Source organism: Hemicordylus capensis, chromosome 1 (assembly GCF_027244095.1).
Source record: "Hemicordylus capensis ecotype Gifberg chromosome 1, rHemCap1.1.pri, whole genome shotgun sequence".
Classification (NCBI taxonomy): domain Eukaryota; kingdom Metazoa; phylum Chordata; class Lepidosauria; order Squamata; family Cordylidae; genus Hemicordylus; species Hemicordylus capensis.
In genome coordinates this window covers 368,504,116-368,526,075 of record NC_069657.1, presented here as the reverse complement: position 1 = coordinate 368,526,075, position 21,960 = coordinate 368,504,116, and the positions used below count along the sequence as shown (strand labels likewise).

Genomic DNA, 21,960 nt, shown 5'->3' with positions numbered 1-21,960 from the left:
GAAAGCCTTTGACAATATTTCGTGGCAATTTTTGTGGAGATTACTAGGGGTAATGATTGCTGGCAATAATTTTATTAGGGCAATTAAGACAATTTATTCAGAGCAATATGCTAAAATTATTGTAAATGGGGAATTATCAGACAATTGTGTAATACAAAAAGGGACAAGACAAGGATGTCCACTTTCCCCATTGCTTTTTATATTGGTTCTAGAAGTGCTCTGCAGAACTATCAGAGAAGATGACAAATTACATGGTCCCAAAATTGGGAAACAGGATTATAAGCTGAGAGCTTTTGCAGATGATGTTGTGCTGTTTCTAGAAAATCCAATGGATAAGATCGAAAGACTCTTGGATAAAATACAACAATTTGGCCAACTGGCTGGATTTTATATACAGTGGTCCCTCTACTTACGAAATTAATCCGTTCCGAATGCACATTTGTAAGTCGAAAAATTCGTAAGTCGAAAAGCGGTTTCCCATAGGAATGCATTGGGAACGGATTAATGCGTTCCGGAGCCTAGAAAAAAGACCCAGACCCCCAGTAAGGCTTGCAAACTGCACAGGAACATTTCTTTTCAAGAATAAACAGGCAGTAAACAGGCAGGCAAGTCAAGGAAACCCCATCTAAAAATTTGTAAGTCGAGGAAACCCCATCTAAAAATTTGTAAGTCGAGGAAACCCCATCTAAAAATTTGTAAGTCGAGGAAACCCCATCTAAAAATTTGTAAGTCGAGGAAACCCCATCTAAAACCGGATCTAAAACTGCCATTTGTAACTCGAAAAATGCTTATGTCGAGTAGTTTGTAAGTCGAGGGACCACTGTAAATAAGACCAAGACTAAGGTTTTAACTAAAAATATGGACGAGAAAACTAAAGACAGATTCTCTCAAATAAGTGAGCTGAAAGTGGAGAAGAAAGTTAAATATCTGGGGGTTTGGTTATCAAATAACAACTCCCTGTTGTTTATAAATAACTATGTCAAAATATGGAATTCAGTGAAAACTGATTTAGAAAGATGGTCCAAAATGAATCTCTCTTTAATGGGAAGAATTTCAGTGGTGAAAATGAATGTCTTGCCTAAAATGTTGTTTCTCTTTCAGACTATTCCCATTATTAACACTTTAACTTGTTTCAAGCAATGGCAGAAGGACATAACTAAGTTTGTTTGGCAGGGGAAAAGACCAAGAATTAATTTTAAGAATCTAACAGATGCAAAATGAGCCCCTGGTGGCGCAGTGGTAAAACTGCTGCCATGTAACCAGAAGGTTACAAGTTTGATCCTGACCAGGGGCTCAAGGTTGACTCAGCCTTCCATCCTTCCGAGGTCGGTAAAATGAGTACCCAGATAGTTGGGGGCAATATGCTAAATCATTGTAAACCGCTTAGAGAGCTTCCAGCTATAGAGCGGTATATAAATGTAAGTGCTATTGCTAAAAGAAAGGGGCGGTCTTACCTTGCCAGACTTAAGGTTGTACTTTGATGCTGTTTGTTTGACATGGATAAAGCTAAGAAACCCTAGAATTCTTGATTTAGAAGGATTTGACAGAAGGTTTGGTTGGCATGCGTATTTATGGTATGAAAAAAGTAAAATACATAAAGATTTTTTGAACCATTATGTGAGAAGGAGTTTAATGAGGGTGTGGTTAAAATATAAAAATTGGTTTGAACCTAAAACTCCGTTATGGGTATCTCCGATTGAAGCTTTATCACGTAAAGAAGTAAATATGCAAACGGGTTGGGGTACCTATAGGGATTTGGTACATTTTCACGAAAAGGATTGTAAGTTAAAAAGTTTAATTGAAATACAAGATATAGTTAGAGATTGGTTTCAGTATCATCAGTTAAATGAGATGTATAAGAAGGACCTTAAAGTCAGATTTGAGGACCAGACTTCAAATTTTGAGAAGGAATTATGTCAAAATGATGAAAAATTAGTTTCTAAAACGTATAAATTGTTGCTTTTGGAGGAGACAAGAGAAGAAGTGGTTAAAACGACTATGATAAAATGGGCTCAAGATGCGGGGCGTAATATAGAAATGGGAAAAGTTATGGAAAGAGGATTTAAAATTTACTGCATGTTATGCTATTAAAGAAAACTATTATAAAATGATGTATAGATGGTATCTGACACCAAAAAGACTGGCTTTAATGTATAAAAATGTTTCAAACAAATGTTGGAAGTGTGGACATTCTGAAGGCAAATTTTTTCACATGTGGTGGACCTGTGGGAAGGCTAAAGCCTATTGGGATATGATATATAATGAACTAAAGAAAATATTTAAAATGACATTTCCTAAGAAGCCAGAATCCTTCCTGCTGGGAATAACACAAGGAGCTATCTCTACAACCAATTTAACATTTTTTATGTATGCCTCTACGGCAGCTAGAATTATATATGCACAGAAATGGAAGTCTAGTGAACTGCCTTCAAAAGAAGACTGGCTGATAAAAACTTTGGAATATGCAGAGATGGCAAAACTTACAGCACTATTAAGAGATCAAAACTTGGAATGTTTTAAAGAAGATTGGAAACCATTTTTGTTGTATTTAAAAAATTACTTCCCTACTATGGACTTGACAGCAGGGTTTGAAATTTAGTATAAATTGCAGGTTGATTAGTTTAATTATGTCTGTAAGGGCTTGAACTTATGTTTTGAATTATTATTATAGCAAGGGTAAAATTTATAGTTGATGATTCATGAAGAAATGTGAGCGGGAAGTCCATCTTTTATGTGTGTATTTGTAATGAATGACAATATTGCTATTGTTAAAATAAATAAATAAATGAACTTGGGGAAAAAAAAGAAAAAAGACGAAGAGAGAGAGGAGGAGAGAAAGGAGAGCTGGTCTTGTGATAGCAAGCATGACTTGTCCCCTTAGCTAAAAAGGGTCTGCCCTGGTTGCATATGAATGGATACTAGAATGTGAGCACTATAAGATATTTCCCTCAGGGGAATTGCCAGGAAATCTACGACCAACAAGTGGAGGTACTTTTTCACAAAACGCATAATCAACTTGTGGAATTCTGTGCCACAAGGTGTGGTGACAGCCAACAACCTGGATGGCTTTAAGAAGGGTTTGGATAACTTCATGGAGGAGAGGTCTATCAACGGCTACTCGTCAGACGGCTATAGGCCTCCAGCCTCAAAGGCAGGATGCCTCTGAGTACCAGTTGCAAGGGAGTAACAGCAGGAGAAAGGGCATGCCCTCAACTCCTGCCTGTAGGCTTCCAGTGGCATCTGGTGGGCCACTGTATGAAACAGGATGCTGGACTAGATGGGCCTTGGGCCTGATCCAGCAGGGCTGTTCTTATCCTACTGAAATGTTCAACGATATTTCCAATATTAAACAAGCTCGGTAAAATCTATAAAGTTATGGTGAGGCATAAACATTGCATCCCAACATTATAAACTCTGAAAATTCTGTCATGAAATCCAGACCATCCATCTAATCAAGCATCTGGATTACTATTGCCATTCCTATCCAAATTTGGTGTACATCTTTTGAGAGATGACCAAACAGCAGCAGCTTGGAAGATGACACCTCAAAGCTGTTTTTCCACATGAAAGTGACATAAGTTAAGCCAATGGCAATGCACTCTCCCCACAACCCCCACCAAATCCTTGTGAAGTTATTTAAACAAAAAAAACCAGGTCTATGGAGGAGCACACGCTTTTGTTCTCAAGTTATATATGTACACATACACACAAAATCACATGTCAAATGGCTTGATTGCTCCTGGGAAGAGAATCTTTTCAGACAAGGATGGTTGCAGCCTGCCTAATGAATGAGTGAAGGCAAGTTGTGTGGACCAAGTGAGTCAAAAGTTAGCTACATGGTGCTAGCTTATCACCATTCAGAGCAGGACTGCTGGATAGTTGAGCCTCTTGTGTCTGCAGCAGATGCCTAACGGTACAGACCTTTGAATCCTACTGTTAAGGGGCAACAGAACAATGGAAGAAGCCCTATAAAAAGCTGTGAAATCATGAAAAATCCTTTTTAAAAATGGGAGGATAGTTAAACGATCTTTTTTAAAAACATGAGGATGCTTATAATGGAATAATCCCTGTTAAAGGGGAGGAAATAACCCCACTTCCCAACCACCACATTATGCTTGTACAATTCCAACATTATCCATGGCATCCAGAGGACTAGGTGTGGTGGTGGTGTTTTTAAAATAATGCCAAGAAGTGCTCCACTCCTATTTTGTATACAGTCTCTTTAAAAATGAGAGAAATTTGTTCTGAGGTTGCAACCTTTGTAAAAGACTGACAGGAAAGCGAAACACACCAATAAGTGAGATTACATGTTGAACACATCTGATTTCTGCCTCAGAATACCCCTCCTCAGCCCAGCGTCAAGCTGGAAGACCAAAGCAACATGTGGGTGCATGGAACCTAGTTTGTAAAGCAAGTATAATATAGGGAACTCAACTAACTGTTTACTGCTCACATGGCACAAAGTCTAGCTGAACATCTTACTCTGCAGTGTCTACACATTAAAGCAAAAGTGAAAGTTGTAGACACCTGAATTCATCTTAAATCAAGGGTTTTGATCTACTAAAAGTCAAGGTTCACCAATTAAGTCTAGGCTCCCTCTGTATATTCAGGAACACAACTTTTCAGAGTCATGCTAGTAACTCCATGTTACCTATACAGCCATGACACTGACAGCATCGCTCTGTTAAGAGCATTTACAGGGCTGCTGTAGCTACTTCTCCCACCCACCTCCCAGAAAGGAGAGAAAACCTATACAGAAACTATCACCATGAGCAAAGCTTAAACACCACCACCACCCACACACACACCCAGCAAACTGATAGGTGGCACTTGGCTTTGTGGGTCATATGCAGGCTTCAGATAAATGCTGCATCAATGCTTTCAGAACACTGTCAATGCTATCAGAACACAGAATATGCAGCTAACTAGGTTGCCCACTAGATGACTCTGAGAAGCCAACAGACAAGAGATGATGGCATGCCCTCTCTCTTCCTGCTGCTCCCCTGCAACTGGTATTCAGAGGCATCTGGCCTCTGAGACTAGAGGTGGCCTACAGCCACCAAGCTACTAGCCATTGATAGACCCATCCTCCATGAATTTGTACAAGCCCCTTTTAAAGCCATCCAAGCTAGTGGCCATCACCACATCCCATGGCAGAAAATTCCATCTATTAATTATGCCCTGTGTGAAAAAAGTACTTTCTTGTGTCAGTCCTAGGTTTCCTGGCCATCAATATCAAGAGATGACCCCAGGTTCTAGTGTCATGAAAGAGGGAGAAAATTTATCTGTCTACTCACTCTATTCCATGCATAATTATATACACCTCTCAATGGCTTGAAAAGCCATCTCTTTTCCAAACTAAAAAGCCCCAGATGCTGTTGCCTTGCCTCATAAGGAAGGTGCTCCAGGCCCCGGATCATCTTGGTTGCTCTCTTCTACACTTTTTCCAGTTCTACAATGTCCTTATGATATGGTGACCAGAACTGTACGCAGTACTCCAAGTGTGGCCACACCATAGATTTGTATAAGGACACTATAATATTAGCATTTTTATTTTCAATCGCCTTCCTAATTATCCCTAACATGGAATTTCTGTTTTTCACAACTGCCATGCAGAGTCGACACTTTTTGGAGCTGTCCACCACGGCTCCAAGATCTCTCTCCTGGTCAGTCACTGACAGCTCAGACCCTATCAGTGTATGTGTAAAGTTGGGGTTTTTTGCCCCAGTATGCATCACTCAAGTGCAAATGGAGTTGCACCCAGAGGCTGCTGCTGCTGCCACCACCACAGGACAGGAGATACCTATGCTTCAGCAAGAGAATTATGTGCACCCTTATGCTTAAATCTAAATCCTAAATACAAACAGTTCAGCATACATAAAAAACTTGTATTTTAATATACAATGGTTTAATCTACCCTGCATTCTCTCATCTTTGTGGGTTTCAGATATGGAATCTACACTGTATCCTTAATGCTTTAACATAAACATATCCTTTTATCAATGGGCTAAGGGCTTGATCCAAGAGCTTCCTAACTGAGCAATATGACTTCACACCATGAGAGCTTTGTGTTACCTCTCTTCTTCTCCCCTGTGGACACACAAGAGTAATAGTCACTGCTGGAGTACTGTCACCACAAAAATCTGGTTTTTCATCGCTAGGTTCTCTTGCATAGCTCACTTCAAGTCTGGAGGACAAAAACAGAGCAACAGAAATTTAACAGTGAAAAAATAAGTTCAAGCTAAGAGATTAAACATGCAAGACCTGCAAGAATAGCAAGAGTAGAATGATTACTGCCAGCTGGCCATATTTTCCAAGTATTTAATACAAAAACGCAATCCAAGCATGAACAGAAGAGTAAGGGAGTAAATCTTTAGATGTCGAGTTCCAAAACATCGAGACCTACTTTCTGGGCAGTATACAAATGTGTTAAGTAAAATAGATAGCTATCACTGAATAAAGTTCTCTGCTTTTTCATTCATTTATGATATTCCAAAATAAGTTAATTTTGCAAGTAATGGAATCTTCCAAGTACATTTATATCTATTAATGGGTGTGGATGCAGATCTTTCCAATAAGATGAAATACAAAAAGTCTTGCCACAGTTGCTAAACTACCAACAATAAACCACACTCTAATGTGTTTTAAATTGTTTTAACAGTTTCTTTTATCTTATCTTTTTTGTGTGTGAACTCCCTTGAACTTTTGGAGTCAGGAAGTATATAAACAAAACCAATCAAGTTTTGGATCATATGTTAGCATACCCCATTGTCTCCTTTAAAACATCCAAAACTTTCAACCAGAATGATATGATCAAAATACAAATACAAAACATAGGATAGATACCAGCTTTAGGTTTGTGGCATTTCCAACAGTTGCCTTGACAAGACATGTATATGACAACCTTACAAGGGCTGAGTATAAACGATACTGTAGTTTTAAGAGCAACAGTGCCAAAATACCTTGTCACAGCTTTCCATAATCAAGACCATTCTTCCTGTGAGACATACTCTCCCAGATCTGTTTCCCTTTTATAATTTTAGTTTGGATATGCCTTTTCCAAATTAAACAATCATTATGTTGACCTGCCAACTCTTTAAAATGTTATGTCAGTGGCCATAAGTCTTCCACAGGTTCATTACCACCCATAATCTCATATTTCTATAATAAAATAAAAACTTGAATGTATTTTTTATTTTGGTGCTCACTCGCAAGTTAGCCTGATACTGATCTAATATACGAGGGCAGCATTTGCCTATTCTTGTAGTAAAGTTTTCACCTAGCCATATTCTTACTTCCGACAAATGGGATAATGGTCCTCTTTACCACCAATTACTAACTTTCCTTAAAAAAGCATAATAATTTGGAAGTGCCAAAACAAATCTAGGCTGTTCTGTTTTCTAAGCAGCATTTCTCAGCTGTGCTCCACAAACATGGGCCAATTTAAATCCAAAGCTATGTTCTTGTTACAAATTGTTTTAATGTTTCAATTCTTTAACTTACTTTGATTGTAAACAATAAACTGCCCCAGAGACACAAGTTGGGCAGTATACAGATATGTGCAATAAAACAAATAAAAGGAAAAGGACATGAGACACAACTCTCAAGCTACCAACATTCTCAAAAGTGGCACAGAAGAGGGGAAATCTTGTCCTCAAATGATTCTTTTTACTTAACAGTTATATAATTTGGGGCCTTTTACTATGACTGGCATTCAAAGGCTAGTCCCTTTAGAAGATCAGAAGGGTTCAGACATACCTGTTGTTGCCAAGCCATTTGAGTGGTTCTTTAGGACGTCCCATATCAAATGCACGATCGCCCTTCAACAGACAGGCTGCGGTGCCCTCTGGACAATTCCTAGTATCATCCGATGACTTTCCTGTTAATATAAGTACTAGATATTAACCCCAATATTCTATCTTTCAGTGTAGGAGAAATAAGGCTCTATGGCTAGATTTCTGAATTGTTAGACTGGGTGAAGCAGCTTCTATTCTCAGCTTTTTACATAAAGAATTTTTACCAAGCCTGTATTCACCCATATTAAAGACTACTAAATTCAAGATGAACCCCTTTTAAAAAAATGGGGTTAAATATAGGTTATACCTGCATTTACTCAAACAGGATGCTCAATTTGAGATGACCTCTTGATTTCCAATATCAAAAATCTTGGCAAAAACTAGTCTGATTCAGGTAAATACAGTTTTGTTTTAATGTGCTTTTAATTATATGTTCTCTTATACTGCTTTACTTTGTGAGCCATCCAGTTATGGCACAGCCAATTAAGTTATAGTATGATATCTAGTGGGGCTGGAGAAGACACACTGCTGAATCAGGTTCAAGATCAAGCAAGCCACAGAAGTCTCAATGCTTCTGATATAAAGGGATACAAAAGCCAATTTGAGATATCTGTCTCAGAAGCAGGTCTCAACATTTTGAGATTTAGTAGAAGTGAGAGTGTTCATTTCAAACACAGGACCCGTAACAGTCACTCATCATGAGGTCATTAATAAGTTAACAGATCAGAAGATCACTAGCTAATGTGGCAGTATCCAAATACCCACTAGAACGATGGAATGTTGCATTGGTTGCCTCTAGAGCAATTCCCGAAATACAATCTTGCCTATCACTTGCTCCTTTCTCAAACCCTTGGCTGGTGAATTGGCACAAGACCACCAGCATTAGCTAGTCAGGAAGAGCAAATGCCTGGGAACACTGTACTGGCTAGAAAAAGTGCCCCAGCTGCCACCTTTTCCTCACAGAGAAGGCTAAAAAGTTCAGTGTTGCAGGCATAAAGCATTTAATCCAGTGGGTGGGGAAGAACGGGGGGGGAAGCTGAAGAATAATGCTGTTATAAACCCTACCTAATTATGAAGGAGAGTATAGGAGAAGAAAGAAATAGAAGGCAGAGTATATGGGGTGGAATCGGGGAGGGAGCAATGAAGTTTTTTCCTAGGACTTTGAAATAATTCATCTGCAAACATTTTGATCTCAGAAAATAGCTGTTTTTCTACTTGCTTAAGTATTTCACTGACTGCCCCGGGGATGGCTCTTGTCAAGTTATTAAAACAAAGACATTTAATCTGATTAAGAACACAGAAAACAGGTTGAACTATGGCACATTTGACACATAATGCACACTGAGACACAAACCTATGCTTCTACAGAGGTTTATATACAGCGCCAGGTCATCCTCTGATTCGTCTACCCAGTACCCTCCAGGAGTCTTAATCAACGGATTCAAGTCACGTTTCTTCAACTCGTCATCAAATACATAGCAGGGCACCTAGAACATTAAACATAAGCAGTCACAAACAAAAGTTCACACTGTTTTAAAGTCATATTTCTAAAGACTCAACTGCTCCACAGGAACTTGACTGCTACTTAAGGTAAGAATGGAGATGCTTCCAAGGGAGCATGGAGATTACCTTATTCTTAAGGTAAAAATGGAGATACTTCCCTTGGGTGGCCTCTGGAGATCAGGCAGATGGCAACTGGGAAACGGGCCTTTGTTGTGGTGATTCGCCACCTTTGGCTCAGAGCTGCTTGCTAGGCACCAAGTTTAACAAGTTTTTAGGTGCCAGATCAAGACTTTATTTGTCCTAGATTCTAATGGTCACTTGCTGCTGCCGCCGCCATTACTTATTTTTATTATATTCATTTATTTATTGAATTTATATGCCACCTAGTATAAAAATCTCAAGGCGGTGTACAGAATTAAAACAAAACATATTAAAATTCATAAAAAGATAAAAGTGTTAACACCACATTAAAATTTTAATTTTAATGTTTGAGCTGCTGCTTTATCGGTTATCTGGAAGCCTTTTTGAAGGGGCTGAATGTTAACTGGTATGCAAGTATCTATATAAGCCACCTTAAGAAACTTTTAAAAATATATTCCACCTATTAGACAAATCCATTGAGACAGAGATATGTGCAGTACTAATCCAGCAATTTCAGCAAGACCAGATAATTTCTCAGTGCCCATAGCAGTTGTGCAACCTTACCCAATGCCACTAGTTACTGCTCACATATTGCCTGTGTGTTCAGAAATAAATAAGACAACTAGCATTGGGGTCAGCATTTAGGGTAGATGCCAAGGTCCCCATGCTACAGAAAGACCCATCACTGTCTGAAGCCCCCATGGCAGGTTTTGCCATCACCAGCACTTCCTCAATTGCCCGCCTTCTTGAGCAAGCAGCAACACCACCACAGAACAGCAGCTGCTATTAACCTGTTCACTTGCTTGCTCTCTCTTGCTTCCAGAGAAAGTGGCGGCGGCAGCTCCTCCTTTTTCTTCCTACTGCCACTTGTTTGCCCGCCCATCAGCTCTCTGGTGGGCAAGTAAGCAATAGCAGCAGCACCGAGGAAGGGCTATCATCCTGTGAGGAGAGATCACTAAACAAATCTTGACTGATGGCCTCCCCCAAACCTGGAACTGACTCTGCAGTGATACAAAAATACATGAAGCCAAACTGCCCAATTTTGGTTGGTTAAAGTTTCCACATTAAAAAATTTGTATGAAGTCCTTCATTCCCTCCCATCCCCCCACCTACCCTGTACACTTTATTCTGAACCCAACCTTCTTTAGCACTTTGTGGAGCATTAGTAACAAACAATAAGAAGCATATGGGCAATATGAAAAGGGCAGATGTAACAGATGAGCTGCACCCACCTGATTCACTGATTCTGAAGGGGCTTGGCACCACCACCTGCTGACTATGCTCCCTGCTGCTAGCCATCATTAAGGATAACGTTAAGGATAATGGTAATTTATTTAATTTTAATATATTTATGTACCGCCCCAAATCAAAGTCTCGGGGCAGAATCTTCCTTGTAGTAGTAATGCGGAATCTTCCATGTAGCTCTGGTCTGGATGCCACCATGACATAGGAAATATATCTCCACCCCTTTCAACCAACAGCCTGATCCAAACGTGCCTCCAGAACAAGTTAATCTGAGCTCATTTCAGATCAGACCCAGATTAGCTTCTTTAATTTAAGGCCCATTCCATCATTCTCTCAATGATAATTAGGAGCATGACATACCCCGCTCCACACACACTTTCCCAAACTTATTTACCCTGTTGAGGGGCAAGGGTAGAGTCCTCAAGTTTCAATTCAATCATTCAATTTCTATACCACCCTTCCAAAAATGGCTCAGAGCGGTTTACACAGAGAAATAATAAATAAATAAATAAGATGGATCCCTGTCCCCAAAGGGCTCACAATCTAAAAAGAAACACAAGATAGACACCAGCAACAGCCACTGGAAGAACTGTGCTGGGGGTGGATAGGGCCAGTTACTCTCCCCCTGCTAAATAAAGAGAATCACCATGTTAAAAGGTGCCTCTTTGCCAAGTTAGCCGGGAAGTTTAAGGCCTCCTTCCATGATTTAGGGAAGCATTGGAGATATATTTCCTATGTCTTGGTGGCATCCAGACCAGAGCTACATGGAAGATTCCACATTACCATTATCCTAAACATGAGAAGGAAATGATGGCTAGTAGCAGGGAGCATAGTCAGCATGTGATGGTGCCAAGCCCCTTCAGAATCAATGTTTAACACAAACAAAGTTTTGGGTGGTTGTTTTTTTAAAAAAAATGATTACTTCACAGTTTAAGTGAGCCCATGACATCACTACAAACCTGGCAACCTACAAAATAGACAAAGCATCCAATGGATTCTTGAGCAGACAAAATCACTGTGTGCTTGCCAAGAACCTGCATTACCTCATTTGTTGCTTTGAATAAGTCGTTCTTGCATGCAACAGAAGTCTTCCACTCAAAGTAGTGCACACACTCAGCTGAAGTCACAAATTCTGGAGAACCCTAAAGAACAAAGTGATAAAATATAGCATTTGCTGTTTCACATTTTGAAACTGAAAGCTGATTTAATCTAACAGATTTTAAACGAACGACTTCAACCTAGAATAATAAGAATGCTCTGGCAGGTTCTTCATTGCTGAATGATCTTTTGTAGGCAAGAGCCTACTTCACTCCATATGCATAAGGAAACTGGAATCCTGGAGGTACAGACATGTGCATGATGAACCAAGGTGCTTTGGATAAAGAGGATTAAGTCATTTGGGAACTATGGACAGTCAAATTGCACCAGCTACCGGTTACTTACTCAAAGACATCCCCGTGTTCAATGGCAAAATCAGAGTTGAACAAGAATTGACAAAAGAAGAGCTACAGTTGTTGTGGGAGGGATAAGTGAAGGCATAGCCATACAAAGCAATGAAGCCCCCTTGCTTCAGCACCAGAAATCCACCACAGGCTCCTTTTGGTTGCTGACATTTAACTACATAGTGCCTAAATGGTTTCATGGACATAAACTTGTTAAGATCGAAAAGAAAGAAGAAGTTATTAGGATGCTGAATTTGACAGATACCAAGAATGGAAGATGCATGGAATATACAAACACATACGCCATATTAGAAGTATATTTTGCTGCCTATTTTATTCCTGTTATATTCATGTTTTTGCTCTATCAGATTAAAACTAGGGCTGAACCAAAAATTTTGCTAGCTTCAATATTTGCTTCATAATTCCCTCCAACATATGTTTCTGTGCTATTTAGAACACTTTTTGCTTTTGTGGCTGTTTCTGCATGTTTATTCTCACTGCCATTTGACCCATTAGATGTGGTGACCAATATGATTTTGACTAAAGGTCACCATGTCAAAAAATGAAATCATGAAACTAGGCATCACATGGGTCATCACAGCCAGATTAAATATTAACAAGGACAAAGAGTGCTGGGAATGGGAACATAAAAGACAATGAATAGTACTGACAAACCACAAGAGTCAGAAGCCACCAACATGCTGGAGGCACTTTGATACTGACAAAAACCAAGCAAGAAACTGGGCAAGTTGTTTCAGTTCAGTCCTAGTTAAAACCACCATTGCAATTTCACCAACTGGGTCAGTACCAGAACTCCAGCGAGTTACTGAGAGTATCTACTCTCTAGGTTTCTTTGAGGAATATATGGCTACTCATAATCTGCTACATTCCTTCAGGTAAATTTCTGACCAGGTAAAATGGGAGTAGCAGAGCAGGGGGAGGGGGGACAAAATAAGAGCAGAAACTGTCACATGAACTTAGAGCATCTGTAGATATTTCTGAGAGGCACATGCATGGACACATTTCAGTATCCTCCATCAGCGCCACATGCATGCCCTAGGAATGAATGATTCAGCTAGTTTTAATATCCCCACAACCTAGCAAGACTAATGATGAAAGGGCACGGATGCATTTTAGGTCTAGAATGCCATGGGAATTGATCATGCATAGAGATCTATTGCACTCGCATCAACATTCTAGTTTGTTTTGTTAACAACACACAAGTACTAACCAGAGACTTCCCACAATAGAATTTAATGTTGCTTTGTAGCAGGAACCGAGTACCGTGCTGTGAACAAGTTTTTGTAGTGTTGAACTCCACGAGAAGTTTAGAAGTTTTCTTCAATGAAGCATCACCTAAGCCAGAGAAATAATTATGGAAAATCAATTCAGGACTTCACACTTATGTATCAAGGAATCACCACAACACTATGAAACAAGTTTCTCTCTATACGCCGACTGTGGCAGATGTTTAGCTCTCAACATGAGAGCCATGTCTCCCAGTAGAGAAAGATGCTCTCAGTAGGAAAGCTGTAGGCTCACCCCATCACACCCACCAACTGCTTGACAAATTTTGTATAAGCCTGGATTCAGCTAGGACAGTGCTGATTCAGATATGCATGACAGTTGAAGAACCTCTGCTATGGATTAGCAGTCTGAATTTTACAAACTACCTTTGAAGCAAAATGCAGTTCAATTACCTCAGTTCACAGTAGCTGTGACACCTCTCCTGCCAGAAGAGTCACTTGTATATGCCTGCTTCCAATGCCCTATGTAGAATTTCCACTGTCTACCATGACAAGCCATTCACGTTATATTCATTTAAGCAGACTGTTAACATCTTCCAGCTCTCATGTGGGGAGTGCTCCCACAGATCAACCCAGTCCATGCGATTCCCTGTATTCATATGGTCAAAGGGCAGCATGGGATTGAGTCATGGCAAACAACCCACTCTACAGCAAGTACCTCGATATTCACACCCTGCTCTTTTCTTTCTAAACTACAGGCCACATCATTCATGTACCAATATGTTTATATTCCAATACAAAATAATACACTGAAGCCAATAATTTGTCTAGGATTTTAGAGACTCTGGATGCTGCTTAAAATATTTCCAATATAATTTCTATTTATATCGCAACCACATTTGACAAGATTTGTCAGCTGAATTAAGTTTTGAACTAGTTAGAAAGCAGCAAGTTTTTAGATGGTTTATTTTTAAAACAACCATTTAGAGTTACAGGTTCATCATTTATCACAGGGTTTCTTGGGCCCCCAGATGTTGTTGGACTACAACTCCCATCATCCCCAGACATGGCCTTTGTGGTTGAGGATGATAGGAGTTGTAGTCCAACAACATCTGGGGGCCCAAGGTTAAGAAACCCTGGTTTATCATATTCCACAGAAGGGCAGAAGATCAGTCAGCCAACCTGCATGAACAAGTCTGAGGGAGTTCGGCAGTAACTATTTCCCCTATTTTCATGGAACCAGTTGCTGGGAAACTTAAATCATCACCAGAATGGTAGGGGCAAAGGGAAAGAAAATGATCCGACCTGATATTAACAGAGATGTCAGGGAAGTGAAGCATATTCTTAGAGGATTTAATTAACTTTCTAGAAGAAGCCACAAACAGTGTTCCCTCTAAGGTGTGCGCATGCTCACACATTTTTGGATATCTGCTCAGTTAATTTTAGATCCCACTCATGTTGAATCAGAAAGGCCCCATTCTGAATGTATGTGCACACACATCACTATGATACAGCCACCCAGAACAAAACTCATTCTGCACCACACAGATGAAAAAATATTAGAGAACACTGGTCACAAATTGCTCTTTTGTTCCCGAACACCTAAAGCTCAAGACAGATGGGCAGAACTAGTATGTATTTATATTGTACCATTCTCAAGAATGCTGAAAACCCTTAGCGGCAGCAGGTGGGGAGAACAAGCATAGGAAGGAGTCAACTGTATCTGCTCTGTTTTGGGGTTTCAGTCTTAATTGCTTAGTTACTATAAAGCTTGTATTGCATATATGCCAGCCTAATTAAAGAAGCCATTGTAGCAAAGCATGTTCTATGCAGATAAGTTTGACAAAGCATCTTAATTAAACTACTAAAGGAAAAGTTAACAATTACTGCTGGTAGAACACAAGGCAATTATAAGAAGCTGACAGAGCAAGCCTATGCTTGTCTACTCAGAAGCAAATCCCACTGAATTCAATGGAACTTATTCCAAGTTAAGTGTGTAGGAGTGCAACCTAAATGACTCCTGCAAGCACAACTTCAACTGCAGGAAGATACACATACAGAGCAAGTTCAGCAAAGTCAGGTATAAAAAACCAAGCACATCACTAATGCAGCTCCAAAAAAATGACCAAGTAATTAGAAACCCAGGTGAGAATTTCATAAATTTATTTAATTTTATTTAACACATTTCTATATCATCCCATATGCTAGTCCCTGGGCAGTTCACAATCTAAACACACCACCACACACATTAACACAGTTTAAACAGTTTGAAATATAGATAAGACTGAAAACTTTAGAACTATAAACTAAAAGCCTGATTAAACAGGTATGTTTTCAGACCTTCCTTAAAAACATCCAGAGAAGGGGAGGCTCTAATTTTGTTAGGAAGCACATTCCAAAGTCCCAGAGCAACCCTAAAAAAGACCCAGTTTTTTAGTCACCACCAACTGGACCTCCCCAAATGGCAACCACAACTGGACCTCCCCAAATGATCTTAACAGGCAGTAGGGTTCATGGCGAAGACGGTGTTCTCTTAAATACCTTGAGCCCAAGCCGTTCAGGTCTTTATAGGCAACAACCAGCACTTTTGTTTTTTGCCAGGACACGTATTGGCAGCCAGCGTTGTTCTTTTAAAATGGGTGTCATGTGAGCTCTTCGGATAACCATGGAGACCAACCTGGCTGCTGTATTCTGTACCAGCTACAGTTTCTGGACTATGCACAAAGGCAGCCCCACAAAGAGCGCATTGCAGTAGTCAGGTCTGGATGTTATCAGCATACGCAGCACTGTTTTAAGGTCATTTATCTTCAGAAATGGACATAGCTGGCGTATCAGCTGAAGCTGATGGAAAGCTCTCCTGGTCACTGCTTCAAGCTGAGAGATAGGGAGAGGTTTGGGACCAAACGTACTCCCAGGCTACATGTCTGCTTTTTCTGGGTGGTGTAACCCCATCCAGAACAGGAATTTATAGTAATTCCTATTACTGGTGCACATAGTGCAAAAAAGGGATCATACGGCAACTCTTTTTTGTACTATAAGTAAAGTGTGCATGGGAAAACATGATGCAATCTGAAAATTTAGACAGACTACATACCTCAATTCAGAAAGTTCTCTAAATTGAACCAGAAGATAGGCAAAACCTAATGTGGGTCAGAGTGAACAGGAAGCCACTCAACCCTAGTAATACATATACAAGCTTATACAAGCCAAGTGAGTCAAACCATGAAGCAAGTGTTTTCTATTACTACAATAAAATATTTTATCTTCTACTCAAACAACTTGAACTGCTTTGAGCACTGAATGCCTTTCATTTCCTCCCATCCTTCCACACAGTAACCTGCTGAAAGCATACCATCATCATAAGTAGAACTGAGGCTGCCAAAAACCATATTGTATACAAGGCCTTGATCTCCTTAATACAATCAGATTTTTCTAGCCACTGATTCACCAAAGTTTCTATTAGCTCTTTATTTTAAACTAGTATTTTTAAGCCCGTTAAAATAACGGGCGCTAGTAGACCTTTGGGGCCAGCTATCTCCGCCTCGGCCGCACCGCGTCATCCTTCACCCGGCCGGGCCCACCGCCTCCTCTGGCCGAGAGTGGGGGCCCTTTTCTGGGAGTACTGCCCCACTCTCCCTCCCTCCCTTCTGCCCCACACTCTTGCCTCTCTTCCCCTCCCTCCCACCCCACTCTCTTGCCCTCCCTCCCCCTCCCCTCTCTCACCCTCCCCTTCCTGTCAGCCTCCTGCCCCAGTCCTTTCTGCCCTCCCCACTCTCTCATGCCCTTCCCTTCCCCCTACCCCACTCCCTCTTGCCCTTCCCCCTCCCCCTCTCACCCTTTCCCCTCCTCCTGCCCCACTCCCTCTTGTCCTTCCCCCTTCCCCCTCCCCCCTGCCCAGCAGGGTTGTGTGCTCCGGGCCCCACCGCCACCATTCCCCCTTCCGCGGCTGCAACAAAGGGAAGCAACATCCGCAACAACTCCCTGCCCCCCTCCCTCCTGCCCCACTCTCTTGCCCTCCCCCCTGACCCACCCCCTCTTGCCCTCCCCCCTCCCCCCTGACCCACCCCCTCTTGCCCTCCCCCCTCCCCCCGACCCACTACCTCTTGCCCTCCCCCTGCATTTTTATAGTTCTTCTTACCGGCCCGCCGCTCCTTCTCCTGGGCGGCAAACAGTTAAGTTCCGCCGCCCGGTTCTGTCGCACCCCAGTCTCCCACGGGCTCCTCCTGGCCTCCACGGCCTGTTCCGCTGGCAGACCCGCCATGCCACGCGGCCTGCCGTGGCCACTGCCGCCGCTTGTCAGTCGTTGCGGCCGGCTGCAGGACAGCCACCGCTCCTCCCATTCCCACCTTTTGCCCCGGTATCGGGGCCCACTGCGGGCTGCCCGTCCGCTGCCGGGCCGGGCCCGCAACCACCACCCATCGCCCAGCCGCGGCCGCCGCCACCACCATGGGCCTCAGTCGCCGTCGCCATCACCCCTCAATTGCCCCGCCGCCGCCGCCGCCGGGCCCTGTCACCCCGCCACAGCCGGCATTGGCCCCAGTCGCTGCCGCCTCTTGCTGCAGCTTCGCCACCACTTCCAACGCTCCCAACATGGCCGCCTGGTGCCTGCGGCCGTGTCTCCCTCGGCCGTTCTGGGCATGCGCTCTGCGCATGCCCAAAACGGCCGAGGGAGACACGGCCGCAGACACTGGAGGACACGGGCGCACACCCAGGGACTTTATTATAGAGGATGCTACATGGTCCACTACATGGCATCTGGTGAGCCACTGAGTGAAACAGGATGCTGGACTAGATGGGCCTTGGACCTGATCCAGCAAGGCTGTTCTTATGCTAGATTCAATTTCAGGATTCTTTCCCTTTTTTGTTTGTACCTTTATCTCTCTTTTTAAAAATAAAGTATGTTTTACACTATAGTTACAGACCATTTCTATTGTAGTTACAAATGAAACAGTATGTTTTACACTATAGTTACAGACCATTTCTATTGTAGTTACAAATGAAACCTCAGTCAGAATACACTTAATTTAGAATTGCAAAACTTAAAGCAGTTACAAATATTTGTCTGTGTTTATCTAAGCTCCCCTTCCCACAAATGCCTAATTCAATAAATGGGCACCACATCTCTCTGTCTTGTCTCTTCAACTACAGCCTCATAAAATCTGTACATTTGAGCAACATGCCCAAGTGCAAAACTCCAGTAGGTATTTTTACACTCTGGCAATTCTTCACAACTGCAAATTTAGCAGCAGATAGCAAACCAGAGATTAGGAAAGAATTCTGTTTTTTCCTAACAGGAGTCATAATTTTATATGACAGACAGAAGGCTCTAAGTGTTAGTGCAAATAATTTCATTTCTTATAGAATTTTAGGCCAATATTACTCAGATCAGATTCTTTATTATGGCCTATGATCATCAAGCAAAGTCAATTTACTCAATCTCTGAGCACCCACAACAGATGTGAATGAAATCTGCAGACTGATATCTACATCTCCAATATTTATTTATTTATTATTATTATTATTATTAATTCAATTTATATACTGCCCTTCCAAAAAGGAAATATTATAAATGAAAATTACAATATTTAATTGGTTTTACCTTAAATTAGTCATGATTTAAGTACCACAGAAATCAATGAGATCAACTAACATTCCATTAATTTCATGAGGGCTTGGATATAACCCATTATCCCCTACATATACACATAAAGAGCCCCTGGTGGCTCAGTGGTAAAACTGCTGCCCTGTAACCAGAAGGTTACAGGTTCGATCCTGACCAGGGGCTCAAGGTTGACTCAGCCTTCCATCCTTCCGAGGTCGATAAAATGAGTACCCAGAATGTTGGGGGCAATATGCTAAATCATTGTAAACCGCTTAGAGAGCTCCGGCTATAGAGCGGTATATAAATGTAAGTGCTATTGCTATTGCTACATATAAGGTTCATCTTGTGAAGAATAATACACCAGCCATGCAGTATCAACTTCTATTTGTTCAACAATTTTATTTGTTCCTTTCTATCAATACAAATCAGGGTAGTGTAGTAAAGCTTTTCTATAATGTAAATATTTCAATTTTTTTACTCAGATTTAAGCCTAGTAGCATTAGATTAACATTTATTAATGTCCTACCAATAGATTGAGTTATATGCAAGAAAGGCAAGAATTTTCAACCAGAACTACATGAACTTCTGGAGATACTCTGAAGCCTCAAAGAGCATGTGTGAAGCCCTCCAACTCCTTGACTCACTGACATGTTGTGCCATTGGTTCATGGTTGGAGGATTCTTTTCACAAATCAAGACATATCCTCTCCAGGAGGGGAGGGGTGTCAGGCAGCACCTGGGCCTCATCTCATTGTGCTCAGCCCAGTCTTTTCTCAGCCTGACTGAGAGGCTCAGCAGGAAAGGAAATGCTGTCTCTGATCACCACCAAGTATTTCCCTCACTGTCGTTTCAAGGGTTACAAGCTTGGACCATTTTGATCAAAATGTTTTGACATTCTGAGTACCACTTTGGATGTCTGTTTTTCCCTTGCTGAAAAACAGCAATCCCTTGCTGATGGGCTTGTGATCGCCTTGCTTCTTGGTTGGCTTGTTAGTATACAAATCAAGTGTTGTCATGGGCAGCTGAGACCCCATTGGCTGGGGGGGGGGCACAAAAAGGAGGGAATTTCAAATTTAAGATGTTTTCAAAGGGACTGGGAGGCAGAAAGAGAGAAAGCCCTTATACTGTGCCTCTCTTGAAGAAGAGGAAACAACAGGACTAAAGGAAGGAAGGTTTGATTTTGTTTGGTTTTCTCAGTACTGAGTATAATATTTATTTATTAAAAGATTAAATATACTACCCAATCTACAGACTCAGGGGGTGTGAACAAAGCTGTGCTATTGCTGCTATAACTATCTGGCTTTGCTGGATCTCAGATTGACAAAGGCAGAACTTGGGTGCCTCCCTTGAACCTTCCTTGAGTTGTGGTTTGGTTTATCTGTGAGATAGTGTTGTAGCAAGACATGGACAGTGGCAGCTGTGTGTGTGCTCTCCAATCTGCATTGCAAGGTGTACTTAGTCAAAGTGTGGCTAAAGTTGCTCTAGTTGAGCTTATGGCTATGCTTGGGGTACTGCTGGGGGCAGCTATTGCAATGCTAGGAATAAATGTGTATGGGAGAGCAACTTGTGTCAATGATGTTACTGTAGCGCAAGCATTGTGACTGGCAGTGGATTCCGGGTCAATAATTGGGGGGGGCATTTTTGGACTGTCTTTGAAATATGTGTTCTGTATTGGGACAGATTACCTCTTACTGTGTGCTTCTGCAATATTTCTCAAGGCAGGGTTGCAAAATGCATTGGAAACTGCAGTGCAAAACTTGTGTGCAGCTTATTCCAGCCATAGCAAACAATAGGGAAGCTTGAAACACCCCATTGTTCCACATGAGTAGCTCCTAGGGACACAAAAGTGGGTTGTGTCGTAGGGCATGATGTAGGCTACCTACCACCCAACCCACAAAAGAAATGGGCAAATAGGATTTTAAACATTTTTTAAAAAATTCTGGAGGGTTGGGGTCACAATTCCTGGCTGTTTGTCTATTACATTATGTAATACACCCTACCTTAACTGAAGTTTTAGAACAGGAGAGGTACACTTGTTTAAGAATGCTGAAAACCACTGTTCTGGATGGGGTCACACTCCCACTGAAAGATCCAGAACCTAGCTTGGGAGTGCTCCTGGACCCAAAACTCTCCCAGGTTTCTCCTGAGCCTGTGGCCAGGAGCACTTTTATCAGCTTTGGCTGATACATCACCTATGTCCATTTCTGGAGATAAATGACCTTAAAACTATGATACATATGCTGGTAACCTCCAGGCTTGACTACTGTAATGTGCTCTAAATAGGGTTGCCTTTGTACATAGTACAATTGGTACAGAATGCAGCAGCCAGATTGGTCTCCAGGACAATACAAAGGGAGCACTTAACACAGATTTTAAAAGAACTGCACTGGCTGCTGCTATGTTTCCAGGCGAAATACAAAGTGTTGGTTAAAACATATATAAAGCCCTTAACGGGTTGGGCCCAGGGTTTTTAAGTGAGCACCTTCTTTATCATGAATGCTGCTGCCTGTTAATGATCTTCTGGAGAGGTCCCGTTATGGTTGCTGCCAGCTCATTTGGTGGTGACCCAGGACCGGGCTTACCCTGGGGCTTTGGAATATGCTCCCTACTGAAATAAGAGCGTCTTCTCTGTTTTTAGGAAGACCCTCAAGACTCACCTGTTCTTGCAGGCTTTTAATTAGAATTTTAATAATTTGTTTTAATAACTGTTTTATGCTATTGTTTTTATTGTGTTTTGTGGATTTTCATCTGTGACTTATACTGTTTAAATTTTGTACACCACCTAGAGATTTATCAGGTGATATAAAAATATAATACATACAAAAATATTGTATATTTTCATAGCTTCTTCTGGTTCTTCATTCATAGCTTCTTCTGGTTTTGTTCAGGATACCATATTTTTGTCTCTAAGGATATTTTAAATTTTTATTTCCCTATTTTCTTCTAAATCCCTTGCTCAATCTTGATTATCACATCCTAAGACTC

The 21,960-nt window shown here is 41.3% G+C and overlaps 1 protein-coding gene across 1 annotated transcript in view; it reads right to left on the bottom strand.

The window, feature by feature from the left end:
* Positions 1–21,960, bottom strand: part of IGF2R (insulin like growth factor 2 receptor) — a 138,276-nt gene that overhangs the window by 87,618 nt on the left and 28,698 nt on the right. The window contains exons 3-7 of the mRNA XM_053294828.1: positions 13,359–13,483; positions 11,729–11,827; positions 9,151–9,283; positions 7,759–7,879; positions 6,076–6,187 (exon numbers count right to left, since the gene is read on the bottom strand). Of these exons, the coding sequence (XP_053150803.1) occupies positions 6,076–6,187; positions 7,759–7,879; positions 9,151–9,283; positions 11,729–11,827; positions 13,359–13,483 (590 nt within the window). The remainder of the gene's footprint in view (positions 1–6,075; positions 6,188–7,758; positions 7,880–9,150; positions 9,284–11,728; positions 11,828–13,358; positions 13,484–21,960) is intronic.